The sequence below is a fragment of the Lycium ferocissimum genome, chromosome 7 (assembly GCF_029784015.1).
Source record: "Lycium ferocissimum isolate CSIRO_LF1 chromosome 7, AGI_CSIRO_Lferr_CH_V1, whole genome shotgun sequence".
NCBI lineage: Eukaryota > Viridiplantae > Streptophyta > Magnoliopsida > Solanales > Solanaceae > Lycium > Lycium ferocissimum.
In genome coordinates this window covers 51,208,078-51,231,202 of record NC_081348.1, presented here as the reverse complement: position 1 = coordinate 51,231,202, position 23,125 = coordinate 51,208,078, and the positions used below count along the sequence as shown (strand labels likewise).

General features: G+C 35.3%; 2 protein-coding genes across 5 annotated transcripts; one reads left to right on the top strand and one right to left on the bottom strand.

The window, feature by feature from the left end:
- The first annotated feature begins 3,647 nt into the window (after positions 1-3,647).
- LOC132065590 (homoserine dehydrogenase) lies at positions 3,648-14,613 on the top strand. The gene is given in 10 exon segments (XM_059459042.1): positions 3,648-3,822; positions 5,138-5,215; positions 6,208-6,261; positions 7,260-7,347; positions 7,454-7,546; positions 11,251-11,289; positions 11,847-11,902; positions 11,990-12,153; positions 13,330-13,399; positions 14,066-14,613. Coding segments are annotated over 10 exon segments (864 nt in total). The 5' UTR covers positions 3,648-3,726; the 3' UTR covers positions 14,192-14,613.
- A 719-nt stretch (positions 14,614-15,332) lies between these two features.
- On the bottom strand, positions 15,333-22,500 carry LOC132065589 (short-chain dehydrogenase/reductase 2b-like). Of its 4 annotated transcripts, none has more exons than XM_059459038.1 (6): positions 22,204-22,498; positions 21,049-21,129; positions 20,683-20,926; positions 20,411-20,488; positions 19,528-19,710; positions 15,333-15,771 (listed from the first exon to the last, which is right to left on the bottom strand). In XM_059459038.1, the coding sequence occupies exons 1-6, from the start codon at positions 22,362-22,364 to the stop codon at positions 15,394-15,396; spliced, it is 1,125 nt and encodes a 374-aa protein (XP_059315021.1). In that variant the 5' UTR covers positions 22,365-22,498; the 3' UTR covers positions 15,333-15,393. The 4 variants fall into 4 exon arrangements, with proteins under 4 accessions (XP_059315021.1, XP_059315023.1, XP_059315022.1 ...); XM_059459040.1 differs by having other exon boundaries at positions 21,049-21,125; positions 22,204-22,343; XM_059459039.1 differs by lacking the exon at positions 21,049-21,129 and having other exon boundaries at positions 22,204-22,500.
- Between the last annotated feature and the right edge of the window lie 625 nt (positions 22,501-23,125).

Genomic DNA, 23,125 nt, shown 5'->3' with positions numbered 1-23,125 from the left:
ACCAAAAAGCTCTTAAGTTCTTGCTTGATCGAAGTTACACTGGTCCCAAATGAAATGGATTGCAAAGCTTATGCAATTTGATTTCATTATTGAATACAAGAGAGGAAGGGAAAATAAAGCAGCTGATTCACTTTCAAGGTTACCAGCTGTAGAGCTTGCAATGATGGTAGTGGCTCCTACTGATCCAACTCTTTGGCAACAAGTTGTGGATAGTTGGAACCAGGACCAAGAGTTGATAGCTTTGATTGACAAACTGAAGGAACAAGAGGAAGAACATAAGGGGTACACTTTCATTAACCGGCAACTCAGAAGATTTGGAAGATTGGTGGTAGGAAATGATTCTCAGCTCAGAAAATTGATCATCCAATACTGGCATGACAAGCCCAGTGGTGGTCACTCAGGGATGGATAACACTCATAGGAGACTCTCAAGTTTATTCTCTTTGGAAAGGATTGAAAGAGGATGTGGTATCATATGTCAAGAAGTGCGTAGTATGTCAAAGAAGCAAAAGTGATCTTTCTGCTTATCCTGGTTTACTTCAACCCTTGTTGATTCCTAAAACAGCATGGTCAAGTATAAGTATGGATTTTGTGGAAGGCCTTCCAAAATCTAAGGGGAAGACTACAATCTTAGTGATAGTGGACGGACTCACTAAATATGGTCATTTCCTTGCTCTCGATCACCCGTATTCGGTACAACACGTAGCTCATGTTGTTTTGGATCGGATCTATAAGCTACATGGAATGCCTAACAACATAGTTAGTGACCGAGATCAATATTTATCGGTAAATTCTAGCGGGGAGTTGTTTGCTTTACATGGAGTGGACCTTAGCACTTCATCGACACCATCCTCGATCGGATGGTCAAGCGAGTGCTTAACGAACTTTGGAAACATATTTAAGGTGTTATTGTCTTGATAGTCAACAAGATTGGTCCCACTATTTGCCCTTGGCTGGTGGTGGTACAACACCACATACCATTTACGCGACTCACACAACCCGTTATGAAGCTTTATATGGTCAACCTCCCCCATTCACTTGCACACTATATACTGGAGAGAATTTGTGGAAGAAGAGGTGGATAAGTCTGCTGTTAGGAATTCAAGGCTCAACTACTTCAATTCCACTTACATAGGGCTCAACAAAGAATGTCGATTTAGCTAACAAACATAGAAGTGATAAGCGGTACAAAATTGGGGATTGGGTGTTTACGAAGATTCAACCATACGGAGCGGTCTACTACTATCAAATCATTCTTTCACAAAGTTATCAGCTAAGTTTTATGGGCCTTACCAGATCTTGGAAAAAGTGGGAAATGTTGCATACAAGCTGTCCCTGCCTCCTCATGTGGCACTTCATCCCACTTTTCATGTGTCTCAACTCAAGTTTTGCCATCAACCTCCGGATAATTTCATTCACCCTCCTGTGATTGACATTTCCGGTCCCCATTGTCTTTGAGCTGAGGCCATTGTGGATAGAAGAATGATACGAGAGGGGAAACAAGGAAGTGCCTCAAGTTTTGATCAAATGGAAAGATATGCTCGCGGATCGGGTGACTTGGGAGGACTATCATTCTATGAAGGTGCGATTCCCTCGATTCCTTCCTTGAGGTCGAGGAAGTTTTCAAGAAGGAGTAATGTTACAATTGATCTTTGAAGAAAGTCGTACCTTGTGCTTGCGGAAGGAGTACCTAGCCGTTATAATTAAGTTGGGAATAAGTTGAAGCATAATTTGTGATATTATGTTTTAGCCACATTAGTTTTAGGTCAATACTTCCGGTATTTAGGTATTTGCTTTGTAGTTCTTTTATTTGTTCACTTTCGGTCCACAATCGAGTTTGTTACACGGCAGTGTACTATCTTGAGGATAGAAGGATCCTATGCACGGACAAATTATGGTGAGTCACCTTTTTGCTCTAGGGTTGTTTACTATATATTGTAATAGCTTCTCCCTTGTTAGGGTTATCAATCAAAATATATCTTTAGTAGTAAATTAGCTTATTCTTAGTTCTCTTAATTTTCTTCTTACATTTTGCCTTTTGTTACAGTTCCTTTTGTAACATATTTTTATCTGTTGCAATAGGTAATGTAGTTTATTTTTAGGATTATGAATTTCATATCAAGAAAGACTTACATGTCGATATCATTTGATTTATCTGAAAGGGCAATTTTTTTACACTAGCTAGCAATATATATATATATATAACTTAAACTCATGATAATATCCTTCTACGCCTTTTCTTTTTGGATGACTCCGTTTATCAAGTACTTGTTAGTTTTACTAATTTTGGACAAAAAAAAAAAAGGATCTTTTACTATGCAACCAAGAATAGTATTGGCGCCAATAACTCAAAATGCAAGCACTATCCTCTCCAAAATTGGACTTTCTGGTATGAATCCAGATTGATCAAGCTCCAAGGAGAAACTGAGCAGCAAATGAGAAATTAAAAGAAAACATTTATTACTAAAATCAGTAGTCACTCCCATTCCAATTTATGCAAGGATGTTTAACAATTTATGTAAAGATATTTAGTTTGAGAATTGTTGTTTTGAAAATATACATTTATGTAGCTATAAATTACCTCATTGTGAAAAAATATAAAAGTTAAAGTCACATCTTTCTACTTATAAAAATATATCATTCTTAATGGGTAAAAAAAAGACAAAGAACAAAACAAAATGTCACATAAATAGAACATGTGACATTTTGTGTCAAAATCTTTTGTAAGCAAAAATAATGGATCTAACTGTCAAAAAATAAAAATAATGGATCTAATATGTCACATACGAAAAATAATTAGAACCAAAGTGTACGCACAGACCTTCCTCCAAAACCCAAAACCCCATTCATCGAAACATTTCAAGAATCTTGAAAAAAAAAAAAAAAAAAGAATTCCAAAGGGAAATCGGAAATCCAAAGTTAGAAAAGATGAAAAATATAGCGTCTGGAGAAGTTAGTCAACTTCTTCTACACATTGTTTCTCGTCGATACATATATAATTCATGTTATAATCAGTGTATAGCTAGAGAAAGGAGCGAAAATTTGAATCTTACGAAGATTCTAGTCATCTCGTTTGGTACGAGGATAACGGATAAATAATTTTGAAATTACATTTAAATTGAGTTATCTTACATTTGATTGGTATAAATTCGCAGTATAATTACCAGGATTAGTTATCCCGAAATTATCGTGTTATTATATCCATGTGGAAAAGTGAAATAATTAATCTTAAAATAACTTGTTTCCCAACCAAACGACCCCTTAAAGTTACTGGCTTTAAATATATAATTGGTACATATTGAGTAAATTTTCTAGGGCCAAAGCTACTAATTTCAGCAGAATTTGTGATACTCTGCCCAAGTGTAAGCCGTGTATAATTAATGTATACCGTCTAGAAAAAATAAGCAATAAATTTGATCGGCTATTTAAAGATCATTAAAAAATATTTTTTCCATTCATTTTTATTTATCCACTATTCTAAAAATAAATTTTCACTTTTACTTATCATTTTTAGCAATAAAAAAAATATAATTTATTTTTTTATATTTAACCCATAATATTAACTACTCACTTCAGATCATTTTTCAAATCCAATAAAACACGAAAACATTAAGAACCAAAGTGCACCAATAGACATTCTTCCAAAGCCTAAAAACTCCATTGATTGAAACATTTGAAGATTCTTGAAAAACTGAAGAGTTGCATAGGGCAATCAATCTCAAAAAAGATGAAAAATATAGCGTTGTTTTTGATGGGTTGTGGAGGAGTTGGTAGTCAACTTCTTCAACATATTGTTTCTTGTCGATCTCTTCATGCCAAACAGGTAATTAAATTGTTTTTTTTTCTCACTTTAAAAAAAATCAGCAATTTAATTGTTCTCTGTGTTTTATTAGATTTTTGTTGGTAATACTCATAGGGGTTGCATTTTGCGAGTGTGATAGAAAATTCAAGATTCTAAGCTAGCGTTTGGCCATGAAATTTGATCAGATTTTGAAAATTTATCTTCATAATATTTTCAAATTTCACTGCCACTCACAAAACTTCAATTTTTTTTTTTTGAAAAGTAAAATACACGTCCAAACACAACTTTCAAGTTTCAAAAATTACAACGTCAAAAACTCAAATTTTTCAAGTTTCAACTTCAAAATCTATGACCAAACGGGAGCTTAAAGAGTGTGTTCGGTATGAAGGAAAGTGTTTTTCAGGAAAATAAGTGGGTTTCTTACTTATTTTCTTGTGTTCGGTATATAAGCAAAAAACGTAGTCCTGAAAGCATTTGTATATAATCTAGACAACATTATGGGGGTGGGTGGTAGGGGGTAGGGGTGGGGGTGAAGCTGAGGTGAGTTTGAGGGTGGGGGGGAGACAATCAATGCGGAATACCACTTGTGGGACGTGTCCTCATTTTTAAGGAGTTTGTTTTCCTAAAGAAAGTGTTTTTCAACCGAACATGAGAAAATTGGAAAAATGTTTTCCTCCATACCAACACACCCTAAGTGTTTTTCTAACTATAGAAAATCAAGCAATTTTAATGGTTATCAATGTGTTTTCATGGGTTTTGGTGGGTGATACTTACAGGGGGTGCATTTGCGAGTTGTGGGTTTGTGTGATAGCAAATCTTTGGTGGTTGCACCTGATGTTCTCACCACAGAATTAGATGATTCATTTCTTGTTGAAGCTTGTCGGGTCAAATCCAATGGCTCTTCTTTGCAGACGCTTCGAGATTTTGGTAACATTTCACCATTTTTGCTGTGTTTTATTAAAGAAGTTTAAGTTATTTGGTGTGCATGTTTGTAAAGTGACAAAAAGATGAGTTTTTTTGGGTAAAACATAAGAATATTATATAAGGAAACTTACGTAAATGTACCCTTCGACGAACTGGTTTACCAACATGGCTGAAGTATACACTACCTATACACTTCGGCTGGATATGTTGTGTATAGGTATGTATATTATATGTATAGTATATGTACATTTAGTATAAAGTATACACTTCCTATACACTGTGTGCATATTTTGTAATCTAGAGGCTGAATGTTACTTGGCTGTAATTTTCCCTATTATATATGCATTTCTACATACACTTACTTGTATGTGTTCTAAATAACAGAAAGGGGATATTCTGTTCTAACATGTAGGTGTATGCCAAGTGTTTTCCGGTCCGGAAGTTATACAGAAAGCAGTTGATATTGGTGGTGCTCTTAGCAAATCTACAGGTTCGTGGCATGTCCAAGACATTTATTTTGGGATTGTTGGGGTTGGTCTGCTTGTTATATTATCGTCTAATCTTTACTAGTGGAGGAATAATCTCCTTAAGAAGTTTGATTAGTAATAATGCCTAGCTGTTAACTTAATGCCGTATGGGTTAATCCATTTATATCAGCTCCTACTATTAAATTTTCCACATGACTTTTAAATGCTTTGATGAGTATAGTAAAGTTGTTGACTTTTTTTGCGGTCAGACAGAGTTACCTGTGCAGAAATGCAGTAAATGATCCATTCTAATTGTGTTTAATCTTGAAAACTGACAAAAGATGCTAAATGAGAAAAGAATGAAAACTGAGTCATATGCTATTAACATGTATGTATATAGAGCTTTTGAAGATATATTTAAGTAAACAGGTGTGATCTATCTAAATAATTTAAACTTCATAAAAAAAAATAATTAAAAGTTCAACTTTTGAATGAGGTGACTACCTAATTATTTATGGTATCAAAGCAAACAAAGGTCTGGGTTTAGGTTCACCATCATCCTTCATTAGAAAAATAAAAAAGTTCCATGTGCTTGGCCAGTTGGCCTATAGAAAAGAATCAGGCACACACGTGAGTTAAATAAATAGAGTAGCAGCTTAATTTTTTGGATGAGATGATCACACGATTCAACAGAGTCAAAGTGAAAGTCAGTTTCCCAAGAAAAGAAATACTTGATTATTGCTTCCTTTGATTCATTGCATGCTTACTTATTATGTTTTCTACGGTCACCAAGATTTGCAAGACTGGGTCAAAGTTAGGGTGGGGGAAATGGGATATAAGCTAACACTGCATAACTTGGGAACATTCAGAATTACAGGTCAATCACCTTTCCGCCCTTGTCACGTTTCATCTTCTTAATCTATAAGGCAATTGCACTAACTGATTACAAAAGCGTTTCCTCTCAACATGGTGACTATTTTGTTTTGTTTATTGATTATCTTCCCCTTATTTGCAGGATGATTATGACAAGTTGGTGTCACAGCCTCGTTGCCTTAGACACGAGTCAACTGTAAGTTCTCTTGTTCTATTGCGTGTAAAATTCTTTTGTGCACTGGAATGCTGGAGAAAAGAAGATTTTAGAGTGTCAGGTTATGGGGTTATTCTAGTGTATGGGTCCCTTAGGTAGAAGAAAATAATTTTTTTTCTATCCAGTAAGACCAGAAAGCTTGATGAAACCATGTTTGTCTTCTGATATCAACATTCTATACCAAGCTTATTGCTGTGGCGGCCAGTTCTATTTTGTAACTTCTTCTCTTGTCATATAGAGATTAAACACAAGTATATCCAGATCCCTTTATCACCAAGGGGTGTGTTGGGATGGTTGGAGTCCCTCCATCCTTAACCAGGGGTCTTAGGTTCAGCCTTGAGAATGGAGGATCTCTTTATAAGGAATACTTTACCCCTTTAGTAGGCCTACCCTTGCGCGAATCCAATTAGTTGCACTAGTGGGTATCAGATGCCAGATGGTTAAATAAAAAGAAAAATGTATATCCAGATCCCTTGAATAATCTATGCCAAGGTAACTCTAGAAATATAGTTAGTTTAGTATTCTTCCTTTGCCCCATCCCCTTCCTAAATATAACAGAGTAGCTGGATGAGTTCTTCACTGGATATGATGAAAAAAATGTCATATTACATATCTAGAGTGACTCATCCAGATCAGAAAGCATTACCTACTCTCTCAAATGTGAAAATTCCAATATCCCTGCCTCGGATTTCCTCCCACTGAGGATAAACAGATAAGTGATCATATGTATGGTGATGGATGTCATTTGGTTTATCTGATATCTAAAGTACTAGTTTCTCTTCTGCTTTAAAAGCTTTAACATGTTGAAATTGCTTTGAGTTTCTTGTTTGACTTCCTGACAATGATATGGGATTTGTGGCGCATTGTGTTTGTCCAATTCATCCAATTTAGCTTCTGTGGTATACGAAGGATAGTATTGTCCTAGTTCAGTTTATACTTGGCCAAGCAAAGGTGTCTGAAATTGCTATATTGTGTGGTAGGTTGGTGCTGGCCTTCCTGTCATAGCATCCTTAAATCGCATAATTTCATCAGGAGATCCCGTCTACCGTATTATTGGGAGTTTGAGTGGTAATATTTTATGATTAGTGGTTATCTTAGTGGGTTTCTTGCTCGTTATAAAGTATAAATACCAGAAGAATTTGATGGTAAGATGCCATATATCTTGATCTAACAGGTACCCTGGGGTATGTAATGAGAGAGGTTGAGGATGGAAAGCCATTCAGCCAAGTTGTTACTGCTGCTAAAAGCCTTGGCTACACTGAACCAGGTGATAAGTTGCAACCACCCTATTAATATTGTAAAATCACCATACAAGTACTGAAGATAGAGTTACAAAAACAGAAAAGCGGTTCTTGAAAATATGATATTTATCCATTTATAAGTGAGTGTAGAGTCTTACATTTTTGTTTATGTGCTGTCAAAAGCGAAAAGCGCAAAAAAGCAATAAAGCCCTGTTGGGGCTTAAAGCGCAAAGCACACTTTAAGCGTGGGCTTTAGTGAAATAAAAGTGCAATGTGAAGAATTTCTTAAATATTTTGTATGTACACACTCACACATATGCGCACACACACACACAATATTTAGAGAACGTAATAGACACCTAAATAGTAAATATATATTGTTTATGATGAAGCATAAGTTCATCAAATCATCAATTTCATTCTTAATATGAAAAGATAAACCCATTTTACTTGTAATTACTATTATAATCATATTCATCTATACAATTACATCAATAGGGTGACTCTCATTGATATCACTAGAATTATAGCCTTCAATCTCTTCTTCCTATGACTCATCAGAATCAATCTCATCATCTACGTCAGCACGTGAAGCCCGAGAGCTTGAGGCATTAGTTGTAATAACTCTTGACTACATCTTTTATCACCTTGTATATGTCAACACATCTTCACTCCATGACGCTCTTGCAACATCACCCCAAGTTAAGTTGTCATCACCAAACACCAATTTATCTTAAGCTTCAATGTTAACACCCAACTTCCCAATCAACCATTAATTGCTATGATCAATGTAATCCAATGAGATTTGATCAATGACACTCAGTAAATCATAACAAACTTTTAAAGCACGATTGGTACTTGACATGCACTAGATCATTCAATATTTGATGCTCCAGTCTGGTTTCTTTTTTTGATATGGATCAATTGCATGGATAAATCTGAACATTAGTAATTTAGTCTAATTGATAGCTATGCAAAGAAAGCGAATAAATAAGAAGTACAATACTATGAGTAAATACATGCTCAAACACGCTTCAACTACGCTCACACCCAACAGAATTAATTGTTAAACCCAAACTTCTAATGGCTAATTTCTGGAGATGGGGAGCTGAATTTCCGTATAAGTTCTACCATGCAATGATAAAAAGTGTTATGTAGACAATCATTATTTATAAGTTAATGTAAGTACCAATTAGAATTTTAAACATAAAACTAATTATTAAAGCACCCAAGGGTGTGGCCTAGTGGCCAATGAAGTGGGTTGAGAATCATGGGGTCTCTGGTTATGTTACTTGAGAAGGAGGTAGAGTTGACAAATGAAATTGTAAACAAGCATAGGGAAGAATATGTGAAGTATGGATGTTTCACTGCAGCATATGGATGGTCAGACAAAAAAACAAAGAACTCGAATAAACTTTTATGTAAGTTCTTAGTATGGATCAGTGCTTTTGGAGTCAATGGTGGAATTTGTATAGAATTCAACTATCTTTTTTTTTTTTTTTTGATAAGTAGAATTCAACTATCTTCAAAAATTAACCTTTATAATTATGGGTTTACTGACTCGTTTTATCGGGTGTGGGTGTAATTAGAGTGTGTTTGAGCATTTAGTCTTAGTTATATACTTTTATTTATTGGTTTCTTTACATAGCTAATCAATTAGATAATCAATATGCTAAAATACTAACATTTAGATAATCCATACAAAAAAAGGAATAGGTTGGAGCATCAAAGATTGAATCAACAAATGTATGTTAAGTACAATCGCGCCTAAGAAACACATATGACTTGCGGAGTATCATTGATCCGATGTCATTGAATTATATTGATCCTATTAATGGGTGATTGTCTGGAGAGATGAATGTTAATGTTAATGCAAAAATGAATTGGTGTTCAATGATGACAACTTAAACTTGGGTGATGTTGCAAGAGCATTGTGGAGTAAAGACATGTTAACATACATAAGGCGACCAAAGAGACAATTTATTACAACTAATGCTTAGAGCTATTGAGCTCCACATGTTATCGTAGGAGATGCAATTGATTCTGATGAGTCAGAGGAAGAAAGAGATTGAAGGCTATAATTCTAGTGATACAAGTGAGAGTAACTTTACTAAGGAAGATAACATAGATAAATATGATTATATTAGTGATTAGGTGTAGAATACTTTAGCCTTTCATAGTGATTTGATGATTTGATAGGCTTCTGCTTCATCATAAGTAAACATATTTACTATTTACATGCTATTATGCTCGCTAGCACACATAGATTAATTTTTGTAATTCATAGTGTTTTTTTTTTATGATGAATGATGCTTAATGGAGAAACATGTTCAGTGAGAATTCATATAACCTTCCCAACTTGTTTTAAACTAAGGAAAGTTGTTGTATTCATATTGTGCCTTTTTCCACTGAAGCTCACGCTTGAAGTGCACTTTAAGCCCCAAGTGGGCTTTATCGCTTTTTTGGCGATTTTTGCTTTTGACAATAGTTATTAGGTAGGGTTTTGATCACCAAAATTGGACGAAACATAGATGAATTATTTAAAAAGAAGTTATCAACTCCCCAAAATGGTAAGAACCTCGTCACAGACATCCTATGAGCTGGCACGTGAGCTACTGTAGTTGGAAAATCCTTCCCTTGATGACATAGCTTCTCGGTTTTTGCTCGCACAAGTATTTCAGTTCTTATGGTGGAATTGGTTTATTCAAAGTACTCCACGGAACAAGGACCCCACCGACTGATTTAAGGACTCGTGAATGCACGTTTAATTCTCATCAAGGTACTCTGATACTATGTGAGAAATAAGATAAACTAGAAAAATTGAGATAATGCATGAGACAAATGTCTTACACCCTGAATTCTTTTATATTGACCTTTTACGATATTTGTCTTCTTACATTTATGCGTGGGCATATACAGATACAACTTTGCATTACACTTAAGTTTGTCCATTAGTTCTTCATCCTGCTGTTTCGAGATGCAGGACATGCATTAGGTGGAGAGGTAAAATCGCCTTTGAAAATGGTATTTGTTGTTCTGATACATTATTATGTCCAAGGATGGTCAGATTGATCTTCTTCCCTTTCTGCTTCACTTTTAGGTTTACTGCTAATTTTGAATGGATATATTTTCTGCTGAGGAAATACTACTAAACATTGTGTCAAAACTGGCAGTAAGATGGTTCTAGTCTTAATATTGCTCCTTTATCAATTTGAAATCCTTTAGAGGACTAGTCTCTTTATTCGAGTCCATCTCATCCATTTGAATGAATAATTTACCAAGTCCCTCCTTCTCCTAAGGTGATGAAAATCCAAGTATTTACTTTCAAGTTCTGGGAAGAAGTTACATCGTCTGATGGAGACAGGTGGGATGTAAGTACATGAGATGTACTGTTTGTAGCAAGCAAACTTTTAGGACATTTTGGTGCTTTATCTAAGAAAGAGATACATTAATATTTTAATCCATTGTGAAGACGTAATTCTGTTTGGATCCATTCCAAAACTTCTAAGGAAATCCTGGTTCCTTTTCTAACAAGGAAATATCATGAATGTTTTCAATGCATTGTCAAGTGGCAGTCTACTTTTGAGCAGCAATTAACAGGAACCATACATCCATCCCAAATAGCATTAGGGGAAAAAAGAATTCAAAAGCTGACGCTAGACTTCATCTCAATTCTCATTAGGATAGTTGAAGTATGAAGTTATTCTTATGTATTTATACTTATCCGCAGATCCTCGGGATGATCTTGGCGGCATGGATGTAAGCAAGAAAGGTTAACAAACATCTTTCTTCTGATTAAACTTACAGTGTTCGAAGATTTTACTCCATTTATATTGCCAAATTATTGTGCTGATTAAAGCATTATCACTCTTGTTTATCTGAACTTACCTGCAGTCTTACCGTCTGCATAATTAAGACGTAATGTTTCATCTGCTATATGCTCATTGTAGAACATGTTTTTAGGAAGTATCTTTCTTTTGTGATATTCTTATGCTGAATGGTATCCATTTATTATTTTTTTTTTTTTGAAAATATGTTACCCATTTATGAGTATAGGAATTTAGTAGAAGGGACCCATGGTAATATGCATAGATTATGTATCTTGCACTATCACTTGAAATTTGATCTTTAAGGGTGTGAAATAGCCTAAAAACCTGTACAAACCCCTCCCCCATGTGTAACCAGATTTGGAGAGTCCAAGCAATATAGGTTAATACTTTGTTTCTCGATACCTTTCATGAAACATTCCTAGTACTAATTGGTTCTGGAAATTTTGAGAAGTTGAACATCCCTCATAACAAAATTTTGTTTTGATGTCTTCATTACAGGCTCTAATTCTTGCTTGACTTCTTGGACGGCGTTTAAACCTAGATAATATGAAGGTTAGGATACGTGTCGCTATGTCTCTTTGTTTTATTATGATTTAATTAGCTTCCGAAACCTTGATGCATTCGCAAATCCCTTTTCAGATTGAAAGCTTGTATCCTGAAGAAATGGGACCAGAGGTGATGCCTCTGGAAGACTTTCTACGGAATGGCCTTCCCTTACTTGATAAGAATATTGAAGATAGGATTAATCAAGCTTCTGCAAATGGGAATGTTCTGCGTTATGTTTGCTTGATTGATGATTCGAGGTAATTCTTTCATCTCATTTCTAGTTTGCTTATTGAATAATGACAACTTATCTCTTATCCTAATCACATTCTGCTTGTTACTACACGTCAAGTAGCTTAAAGAAAAGCTTGCTCACTAATGGTAGTGTGATGCCAAGTTTTCTCCGTGACTTTTTAACAGCATGGCTGGATTTATCTGCCAGTAAGTTGTAAAGTAGATAAGGACTGAAGTTACTGATGAGCAATGAAGATTATTGTTACAGACAAGTTTATCCTAGAAGATAATCTCAATTCCTCTAAGAAATGCTTTAGAAAATTAGGACAACATGCACCCAACAACTATGCCTCAGTCCCAATAAGTTGGAGTCGGTTATATGAATCCCCATTTCTTCATTTGAGCTCATATCATACAAGTTTGAGTGTTATCCCCAAACCATTGTATTAGTTAATCCGTTTTATGATAGTGGCAATCCAACTAATAATTTCACTATGCCCTTGTCAGCTGTTCACCTCTCCCATCTGCAACCAATTAAAGAAAGAGTTAGAAGTACAAATCTGAAATGGCATAGTTGAGAGGAACATTGATATTTTTAAATGATAGCTTCAAAATATTTCATAATTACTTCTTTTTTCATGTATTTGGGTGGGGAAGATGGCAGAATTATCATATTTTTCTCGAGACCCATGATGAAAAAATTGTTATAAGCTCTTGTATTCAGTATAACAGCAAAAATTGGGAAGCAAAAACTATTTGGCTCATTCTACCAAAGGTCTGGATTTGTTTGATTAATTCACGAACCTGTTCATATGGTAATGATGGCTTCATTTGGATGCAAAATGGCTATGTGTCCATACTATTAGAAATTTAGATTATATGTTTGGTTTTCTTCAAGGGGTTTGGTCTCACATTGTAATGTTTGACGCTTCATTTCTCGTGTTGTCTAGAACAAGCTTATATCGAGGAGTATCTATTAACTTGTTGAGTGAAGAAAAAGTAGATATTTCTGTTCATTGGTTGTAAAGTTTATAGTTTCTTGATAAGAGTCTACTTTTCAACTATATGATTTGTTCTAGCAAAACCAACTACAAACAGCTCCATTGAAAAACAATAGCACAGAAGAAAGGGTCTGCTGCTTGGGAAAACTTGATTATTGGAAGCACTTCTTTGTACATGACATTGACATCTCTCATTTTTAGATGTGAAGTTGGCATCCAAGAAGTTCCAAAAGATTCTGCTTTGGGAAGATTACGAGGAAGTGATAATGTGGTATGAATTCTGCACTTTCACCTCCAGTATTGCTGTTTCTTTGGTCCCTCCCTCCTCCTCCTTCCATTTCCTTTTTTCCGTTGCGATTTTTTTTCAATTGCTATGGGTGTTCAACCATATAGATTATCAAGGTAAAACATTTTTAATTGTTCAAAGCTCGTTTGTGATGTCAGTTAGTGTAGTGATGTAAACATCATGCTGCTGATATTTTTTCCCCTTTTTAATGCCTTTTTGCATTTAATCGATCTCCCAATACCGTAACTATATTATACCATCATGCTGTGATTTTGAAGAATACTTATTTTTTCTCTCTTAGAAGATGCAGACATCACTTATTTTTCATCTCTGTAGAATATGAAGACATCTTTTGTGTATGTCTTACACCCCTAGCCGTGAGACCTGTTAACAGTTAACATGGGCGTTGCTACGTGCCAAGTCTCTCTCTTAACAGCTGTTAATGTTTACCCCCAGGCCAAAGCCTTATTTTGTCTTTACGCATCATCTGGTGTCGCCTATGCAAAACTTGTTGCAGCTAAGGTCTTAGAATCTACCTTAATCTTTGAACGTACCCATTAAACTTAAGCAGTTATACAAACAACAAGAGTAATGACTGCTTTTATCAAAGAATACCTATGATGATTGAGTTATGTTTTCATTTGTCTGCAGGTGGAGATATACAGCCGTTGTTACGAGAAACAACCTTTGGTTATCCAAGGTGCTGGAGCAGGAAATGATACCACAGCAGCTGGTGTCCGAGCTGATATCCTCGACATTCAAGATTTATTCCCTTAAGTGAGTGTTGTACACTGAGATTCAACATCTGATCCTCAAAGGGCAAAAGATCGACTCTTCTTGTCTGTCAGCTTCTTCCAGATTGGAGATTGAAATGAGGCTTCAGCTAGCACATGCATATTTTGAAAATTTTCTTGACAAACGAGAGTACCTTGTTAGTTTACAGTTAATTATTATGCGAATTCTCTTGCCTCTTGTTACTAGTGCATAACGATTCGAATAGAAGTATGGAACTACTGCATACAGAGGACACTGAAATGGCATAGCTGCAAAATGAGTCATATCTTGGCCTTAGTGCTGGACAAGTTTTCAGGATTTCACTTCAGCTTATAATTTTATTTTGTAATACCCATTTTGATACATGACCATGATGTTATCACAATTTTAGAGATCCATGTCTTAGTTATTATGATTTTCCATGTGTTAAGTGATTAGAGATGAGTTATAATCTCGGTGTTTACCTGATAATCATTATCCTAAAATGGAGAAGTTAATGAAGATAACTGGCTCAAATCTCTGGAGTTCTATTTTGCATTGAAATTTTAATTTTGCATTAATAAAGCTACTAGGAACAGCAATAACATCGTAGTAAGCTGAGAAAATAATTGAGTTGTAGGTGCGTTTGGTGCGACAGAAAATCTATTATTTGGTGTTATGATTGCAAGAAATGACTTTCATCACTTACAGGCGGAAGTTATTTTGCTTTCAAAAAAAAATATATATATATCAACTTTAAACTTTATACTACTTGTTCTAACTAACGCTTATACATTATTATTAATCTTTAAAACTCATATATTACTTAAATATATATTTTCAATATGTTACTCATCTTAAAACGTGTTTTTTTTTTTTCAAGAAAATATGTTTCACTCGCTAACCAAACAGTGGGAAACATTTTCCAAGATTTAATGGAATATAACTTTGGTGATATCAAATACACCGCAAATTCTTATTTGAATATGTGATTAGTTGTAACTGTTTTGGTCTGAGCCATATCAAGGACCAATGTAATCCTTTGGTTTCCTCATCATTTCAACTACTAACACAACCTCCAGACACCAATCCTGCTCAGAAATCCAACCAAATACCAAGATGGCTTTAAGAGTAGTGTCTTTCACTAAACCTTATTTAATGACCGGATTAAAAACTTAGCAACTGACCCCAACTTGTTTGGAACTGAGGCATAGTTGTTGTTATAGCTAAAACTCAGCTACTACTGTACGATCAAAATAGCAACCAGAAGGTCCCCCATCTGGCAAAAGAGCTAGCATGACAGGGCCTTCAGCTCCTTCTTCAACAGGCATTGTTCCTGTATGCCAGTTTATATCCGTATTGACATATCCAGGATGGACACAATTGCTGCACATTTTCGGGTACCTTCTTGCAAGAATTCTAGTGTAAGCATTGAGTGATACTTTTGATATGCTATATGCTGGTAGCATCATCTGCCAGCCGTTCACCTCGAGAGCATCTTGTTTCAGATCATGCAAAAATTTCTGTAGAATCTTGTCGAGTTTATCTTCTGTCAGGTTTTCAATATCTCCGAGCTCCTTTCTCCTCTCCTCGTTTGGAACTCGCTGCATGAGAGACAAAAAACTCAGATAACAAATATGAAATGTTAACATATTATGTTCTCATCTTGTTGTGTTGTAATAGTTGGATTATAATTTTGCTTTGATTACCTATAAAGATAAACAAAATGAACCTTCTTTTTTTCGTTTTCTTTTTTTTTTTTTTTTTTTTTGATAAGTAAAGATTTTATTAAGAAAGTATCAAGTTAGTACAGAAAAAAAGTACAGGACCTAGCAGCAAACTCTTTAATACATATTACATATTATCCCCTAGCAAGTGTAAAAAGTCCAACTTCTCCATCCTATCTATAGTACTGCCATTACACCAAAAGTACAGATTTTTAATGCATTTGTTTTATACTCTAGAAATCTGTAACTCCTTCCCATCAAAGCATGCCTTGTTTCTTTCCAGATAAGGTCCACATTATGCAATTGGGAATAGTTCTCCATATTGGTTTTAAGCCCTTTTTAACCTCCTGAGATTGCCACACTTCCAAAAGGCTACTAATTTTCTCTGGTAACACCAAAGATATGCCCATTATGCTAAAGAAAAGCTCCCAACATTGCCGTGAAAATCTGCAATGCAAGAAAAGATGTTCAACTGTTTCCTCCTCTGAATTGCAGAAATAGCATCTACTACATAAGGAAAAACCTCTCCTTTGTAACTTGTGTTATGTTTGGCAAGCATCCCTAGCTGCTAGCCAACCAAAAAAAGCTGCTTTTGTAGGTGCTTTGGTTTTCCAAATCATCTTCCAAGGCCATTAATTCCTTGACTAAACTTTAACATTTTGTAGCAGTTATTGACTGAGAATCCCGTTATCCTTGCTTGTTACCCAAACCCAGAACTAGTCTGTCTGTTGTGTCTTGTTCTATTGAGCATGAGTTCAATTGTTGAAGTAGTTGGCAAAAACTGTCTATTTCCCAATCATTTAGATTTCTTCTAAAAAGTAACACTCCATCCAGTTGCTGAATTAAACTCTACAATATAACCCTCTTTATTCAAAGCACAGTTGAACAAGTCTGGAAACCTGCTCTTGAAACTCTCATTTTCACACCATGTGTCCATCCAAAATTTAATCCTCCTACCATTTCCAATCTAGTGAACTGTAGAAATTCATCCCACCAGCTACTAATCATCTTCCCCATAGCTTTTCAACTGTGAAGGATTTTGTTTCCACCCTATCTTTGCACCATGCATAGCATCCAAAACTTGCTGACAAATCTCATCACTTTCCGTACTATATCTCCGGAGCCACTTAAAAAGTAAACTCTTATTATGCATTTTCAGATTCCTTACCCCAGTCGACCATCCTTCTTCTCTTTAATAACAATTTGCCACTTGATCAGATGAGTCTTTTTTTTGTTTGAGTTTGCATCCCACAGAAAGTTTCTCCCTAAAGAGTCTAATTTCCTTTCGACTGTTGTAGGCACACTGAATAAAGACATAGTGTATGTAGGAATCCCATCCAAGACACTGTTAATAAGAATCAACCTACCCCCACTTTAGGTATTGTTTTTTCCATGGAGTGAGCTTATTCTTGCACCTACAAACGACCCCTTGCCAAATGCTATTGTCCTTTTTTTTTGCCCCTAAAGGCAGCCCCAAATAGACAGTAGGAAACTTCTCTACTTTACAACCCAGAATGTCTGCCAGCTCTTCTATATTCTCATCAACATTTATTTAAAGATGCTAGTTTTAGCCAGGTTAACTCTTAGCCCAGTGACTGCCTCAAAACAAAGTCGAACCCCTCTCAAATGTAGAATTCTATCTTTATCAGCTTCACAAAACAAGAGAGAATCATCAGCATACAATATATGATTAAGTATCATACCCTCCTGGTCATTTCTGCCGATTTTGAGCCCCCTAATCCAACCTAGAGATTCTGCCTTCCTCAACATGTTGCTGAGAATTTCCATTAACAAAAAGATAAGGTGAAAGAGGACCTCCCCGTCTGATTCCTCTTTGCGGGCTGAAAAATCCTTGAGGGTTACCATTGATTAAAATGGAAAACTTCACTGTTGAGATGCAAAATCTTCTCCAATCTGTCCATTTCTCACCAAAATTCATCAACTTCAACAAATACAGTAAGCAGTGCCAGTAAGCAGTGCCAATTAACATGTTCATATGCCTTCTCTAAATCAAGCTTGCAAGCTATTCTATTTTTTTTCTATTTTCTTAAACAAATTATCTAGACTCATTTGCTATCAGGGCAGCATCGGCTATTTGTCTTCCTTTTATGAAAGCATTTTGATTAGGAGTGACCAACTTGCTAATGACTGCCTTAAGTCTCTCTGAGCAATTTAGAAACGATTTTGTAAACACTCCCCAAGAGACTGATCAGTCTGAAATCTTTAACCTCCACTGCTCCTTTCTTTTTGGGAATCAAAGCAATAAAAGCGGCATTCATACTTTTGACCAAAGAGCTCTTTTTATAAAAAAAATATCCACAGCCCTCCAAACATCCATTTTTACTATACTCCAGCATTTTTGGAAAAAACATAAGTAAAAACCATTAGGGCCAGGAGCTTTATCTCCTTTAAAAGATTTAATCACCACTTCTAGTTCTTCCATTGTGAAAGGCCCTTCCACCCATTCCTTTTCTTCCTCCGACAATTTATTTATTCCTTCATCCTCCCAGATTGGTCTCCAATGTTCAGGCTCACTAAACAGATTCCTATAGAAATCCAAGATATGAACCTTCTAATATCTGTTGGATTTAGTTTTCGTACTGAAAATGACTCAAGAATTATAAAGTTCTTGTCCTTTGGAAGTTAATTGAAATAATTAAAATACAATCCCTTGAAAGATAACAAGCTATCATTAGGACAAAATCTAGATTTTCCTCATTATATCTTTAACAGAAATCAAATTTTTAAGGGAAATTGTTACTGTTACCTTCTCAAAAAAAAAAAAAAAGGGCAATTGTTGTTACTGCTCCAATTGCAACTTATTTTTCTTTCTTCTTTTTAATTTAACGATGGTGTGCAGGCAACCTGCTACCTTATATCATCACATTTACTGGGTAACTCTGCTCCCCATTAATTAGGCAAATGGAAAGACTTCACTTAATATCGACTCTGCTTGGATTTGAACCTTGGTTTCCAAATTGTTGCGCAAACTCTTCAACCACAAGGTCACTCCCTTAGGCTTAGTATATCTACAACTTAGCACATTAATTTCAACTACAGTCCCTTTATTTATGCTTAGCACATTAACCTTCACTTTCCATACATGCAGAGAAAATTTAACGAGGTCAAAGAATTGGAAAATAAATGATTAACTCACCGCCTTTCCAATTCCTCCTATCTTTTTTGAAGTTACTTCTTTTTGAAAGAAATAATCCAAACAAATTTAATTTATGCCCGTGGAAATTAAAAAACCACTGTTCATTGAAAGAGGTACAACGCGATTATATGGTCTAAAGAAAGATCGAAGGTGCTTAAGAGAGCGGTTAGCAAAGATGTGTAGGGGAAATGGAATTTTGTTTAATTTATAGTTTAAGCTGTAACAAGGATAAACTAGATGACTAAAACAAATTGAAGGTTGGATTCTGATATTATATTAACCAAAAAAACAATTAGCGCGAAAGCTAAGACTAAAAGCACAGAAGAACAGGAATTGTGTAAGTGCTGATAAGTTATTTATAGGTACGGGCTTGTACTAAATGGATACTAACTTTGCTATGGCAATTCTATAAGGAAATTCATAAATGCATTCACATGGATATTTACAGAAATGACAAGAATGATGGTGTTACTTACCTTTAATTCACTTCTAAGGGAGGAGACATTAACAATTCTTGCTGAAGATGAGTTTCGAAGCAGTGGAAGAAGAGCTTCAGTAACATTCTTAACACCATAGTAATTAGTGTCCAAGCATAATTTGGCACTTTCGTAGGTTGTTTTCATCGCAACTTGAATGGCATTGACAGCTTTCCCTGCTAACTGTTTGCAACAACAGGCATATAAGTAATTCCCATTTACAGAAATATAATAATTAGTCCATCAAAAATAATGGTAAGTGCATGATACCAATTGCGTAAAGCCCGCCGTAGCAACGAAACCAGGAAAGCATACAAAAAAGACCGTTCTTTTCTATTCTATTTTTTTTTTTTTGATACAATCTATTTATTTATTTTCTATTATGTTAGATTAGTAGTAGTTAATTATCCCGACGTAGTGAGTCCTTCCGTGATGAACTGTTGCACCCGTACGGATTTTTCAAATGTATAAAATAAAAATTCCAATGGCCTTGGCTACTCTAACCTTTGCGACCACGAATCTTTTCTTTCTTAAGGTATTTCACTGCGAAATACTCCCTTCGTCCCAATTTATGTGGCACCATTTGACTAGGCACTGAGTTTAACAAAGAAATGAAGACTTTTGAAATATGTGGTCCAAAACAAATTTTAGATAAATGTGTGGCTATAAATCATCTCATAAAGTTAAATTGTTTCCAAATATAGAAAGGTGTTCTTTTTGGGACAGACTAAAAAGGAAAGTGTGCCATATAAATTGGGATAGAGGAAGTAAGAAATTGTATTTTAAGGACCAAATTTTCAATTAGATATTGAATCGCATATCGCTCAATTACCATGTGAAATCCATAATAAACCAAGACCTAAGCATTAAGCAATTATCTTACCCAGTCTTCAGGATCTATGTTCAAGGCCCTTAGGACATCTTCATCAACTACAACTCCGGAAGCTCCAGCATTATTTACCTGCAGAAATTTTAATCAGCAACTTTCTATTATTTGCTTCAAGATGTAGCGAATAAAGAGCAATACACCAGAAGTCATTGAATCTTATGTTACCATATAAAGTTTATCTCACACTATGTGCTTAGACGGAAATATATCTCCAACAACACTAAGCAGCTCTCACGAGAAATTGGTCCGTTCATTCATAATCTTACCAGAATATCAAGCCTCCCATATTGTGTTTGTATGAACTTTGCCAAGGACTCAATGCTCTGAGCATCTAGAACATCAAGCTGATGAAAAACAACATTCGGAAAACCTTGTTCATTCAGCAAGGATGTTGCTTCCATTCCCCTCTTTTCGTTTCTGGCTGTTAAGACAACCGTCACACCTGAATTTGCAAGCTGTTTGACGGTCTCGAAGCCAATTCCCTTGTTTGCCCCTGTAACCACTGCATACCTACAAGCATCTCCCATCACTTCAGTCCAAAGTTTCTAACTTTTTCTCCTTTAGAATCCTGTGGGGTGAAGAAAAAAGAAAACTATTTCAACCAAACTGAGATGATGGGAAGAAAGAGGTACCTTTCAGGTGCCTTCTCTACATTAACTGCCATCGCGAGAACCCTTTGAAGTTGGACGATCTCCCGAGCAAGTGCCTTCTGACTTTATCAACACAACGAATAATCATGTTCTATCGGCGTTATCAAAGACTAAATTTTCATGTTATGATCTACATTTTGTTGTAAGAGCACTTTATCTTAAGTGCTATTATGATATATGTCCATGCATATTTCGATTTTTGTCTTTAGTTTTACTTGTAAAGTTAGCACAGGGATAAGCTCCTTGATGAGGCAAAATTATCGCTCGGACTGGTAAGATTTAGGCATTTTCAAGTACACAACCTACTACTATTTTACCACATAATACATCTTAAAGTTTTAGAAAGTTCTATCAGAAACCACTTCAATATCTTGGCGATCATTTTGTCAGCTCACGAGTTTTACCCCTCTCTATCACAGGGCCCCAAGGCATAGGCTAGCAGTCCAAAAGTTAAAATAACAACCTTGGGGACCATCAACTGAAAACTAACAGAGACAAACGATGAATTCTTCTCATCTACCTAAGCCTTAATTGACAGAGTTACCCGTACTTGTAGGAGGCAACTGCTGACCCGGACACCACCGTCATTAGACATACAAAAAAGAATCTCTCTCGCCATGCTGCTACTATGCTAATTCCTAGGCAACACTAAAGAAAAGGAAAAGAACTATAAACAAAACATGCTTTTATTTGGATCAAAAGTAAGTCCTTTTAGGACAACTCCATTCATCCTGATGTATTGTTACATTTTTCTCATTGTAATAATTAAACAGAACCATATGGTAATCAGGGGCGGAGCTGCAATATTAGGTACGCGTTTGAACGAACCTAGTAGCTTTTGCTTAGACTCTATATTTATATTAGGAAATCCATTAAATATCTACAAATATTTAAGTGTGAATTCATCACAATATCAGCAAAGAAGCCAAGTTTTAGGAATAAACCTCATGTCTTTTCACTTCTAATTTTTACCAAGTACCTTAGAAGAAAAAATGGTGAAAAATTCCATTAATACCAATAGGAAATCCCAACTTGTTGACCAGCAACAGTAAACTAAACTTTCAATACTAAAATATCAAACCCCATTTCAAGAAAAGCTCATTTTTCTCAAGATTCAAACATAAAAAGTTGACTCACCTGCAAAGAGAAAAACAGAATGAATTTGTTGCAGAATTAACCACTGAGTTCTTGAATGACAATCTACAAATGGGGTTGGTGTGTAATGGGAGTATAGTACTACTACTAGTGCTAGTAGTACAAGTAAAGTTAGTACAAATACCAAATGCAAATGAAGCCATTTCAAGAATCTTTGTTGCTAAATGTTGTGGGCCTTCACATCTGTCTTTTTCAAGATCTATTCATTGGATTTCATTGTAAGGAAAACAAACTTGGAGTACAGCAGCTAGTGTTGTAGTATAAACTAAAATCAAGAAAGTGACAAAATGGTCCTTTATGTTTGGGGTAGGTTTGAAATAATCCCTGTAATATCCTTTGAACAGTTGTGACCCTTTAAATTTGTTAAGAGTGAGCATTTCCGGTCGAGAAAATTAGTTAAAAGGAATCTTTACGAAAATGAATAGAGGTATATGACCCTCCGAATATATGGGCGATTCTGACATAATACAAAGACGATCTTTTATACTTTGAAGAGGGTCATTTAATTAATTCACCCGCTGTTAAATATTTAACAAATTTTGTTTGTTTGATCTAATGAGAACTGTCAGATAAAAAATATTAAACCATGAACACCAGAAAAGTCTCATCAAATCCTAGAATTGCAACACAAAAATGATACTAGGACTAGACACTAAAAACTAGACCAAACATAATAGAAATTGCATATAACATTTTTGTAGCGTCCTATGGAAATAGACCAAAAGTAGCAAAAACTATAAAAACTATACCTCAGAATGTGAGTTTCCGTTAAATCTAACAAACAAATTTGTTAAATATTGACGGGGACTAAAAGTGAACTTTTGCAAACTTGACTGACCAAAACTATTCAAAGCATACTATTAAAAGACTACTTTGAACTTTCCCTTAAACGTAAGGGACCATT